Genomic DNA, 1084 nt, shown 5'->3' with positions numbered 1-1084 from the left:
AAAGGTCAGCATCCAGACAGCACAATTTTTGCTTCATTTCATGTATTTTTGAATGAAGACAGCCTTGGTGAGAGGGCATTTCATGTCAATGAATTTGTTTAATTTCTGATAAAAACAAAGAACCTGTAATCTTCCTGAAATGACTACATTGTTTATTGATTCCTCACTGAATGTTAGCTCAAAAGATATTAAAATGGGCTGTGCATGAACTTTCTGATCTGCCAAAGTGAAGAGGATACCAAAGTCCAGGTAGCTGGATCCCTGACCCCACCATCTTCCCAGGGTATAAACACTGCAGGCTGCGCACACTTCAGCACCATTGGGCAGAAGGGAAGCCCTACAGAGGGTAGCACACACAGCTGGAGGGAGAACACAGGGTGTTGCACTGCTGACAGACAAGCCAGGATGGACCTGACTTCAGTTCTCTCCCTGGAAACCTGGGTCCTCCTGGCAATCAGTCTGGTGCTCCTATACCTGTGAGTAACCACCAAAGATCCTCTCCCACTGTGTCCTCGGGATTGGGGTAATACTCACACCTATATTCTGTCTGGAAGGTCAAAAGTGGTATCAGAAGCAGGGGCTGGAGAGATGACTCAGTGTTTAAGAGCACTGACTACTCTTGTAGAAGACCACAGTTTGAAACCTGGATCCACATGTGGCTCACAATCATCTGTAACTACAGTTGCAGGGAATCTGATGCTCTCCACACGCACTAGAATAAAAACTTCAGAAAGAGAGCAGAATTGAAATTAACACTTGCAAAAACACTTTAAATTACATGTTTTTATTTCTTGGGCCTAGGGGCAGCACATGAGACAGTGTGTGTGTTCGTGTGTGTTTGTGTGTCTACGTGAGTATCAGAAGATAACTTTGGGGAGTCAGTTCTCTCCTATTGTGTTCTCCTGGGGTCAAACTCAGATCATCCACATTGGCAGCCAGTGCCTTTCCCTATGAAGTCATCTTGAAGGCCTGAGTTAATTTTGCATTTTTTCGTCATAGTGGGGGATCAAAGCAGAGTCTGTATGTGCTAGTCAAGCACTCTACTACTGAACTATAGCCCAGGTATACTAACTCTTAACATTCA

At 44.4% G+C, this 1084-nt stretch overlaps 1 protein-coding gene across 2 annotated transcripts in view; it reads left to right on the top strand.

The window, feature by feature from the left end:
* The first annotated feature begins 241 nt into the window (after positions 1-241).
* The window catches only part of LOC102908778 (cytochrome P450 3A31-like), a 30810-nt gene continuing 29967 nt past the window's right edge, over positions 242-1084 (top strand). Inside the window, exon 1 of one of the 2 annotated variants that reach the window (XM_042268098.2) lies at positions 242-476. In XM_042268098.2, coding sequence (XP_042124032.1) covers positions 406-476 — 71 coding nt within the window. In that variant the 5' untranslated portion in view covers positions 242-405. The remainder of the gene's footprint in view (positions 477-1084) is intronic. The other variant, XM_042268096.2, reaches the window with a different exon arrangement.

Source organism: Peromyscus maniculatus, chromosome 23, assembly GCF_049852395.1.
Source record: "Peromyscus maniculatus bairdii isolate BWxNUB_F1_BW_parent chromosome 23, HU_Pman_BW_mat_3.1, whole genome shotgun sequence".
Lineage (NCBI taxonomy): Eukaryota > Metazoa > Chordata > Mammalia > Rodentia > Cricetidae > Peromyscus > Peromyscus maniculatus.
This window is presented reverse-complemented; position numbering and strand designations above follow the sequence as displayed.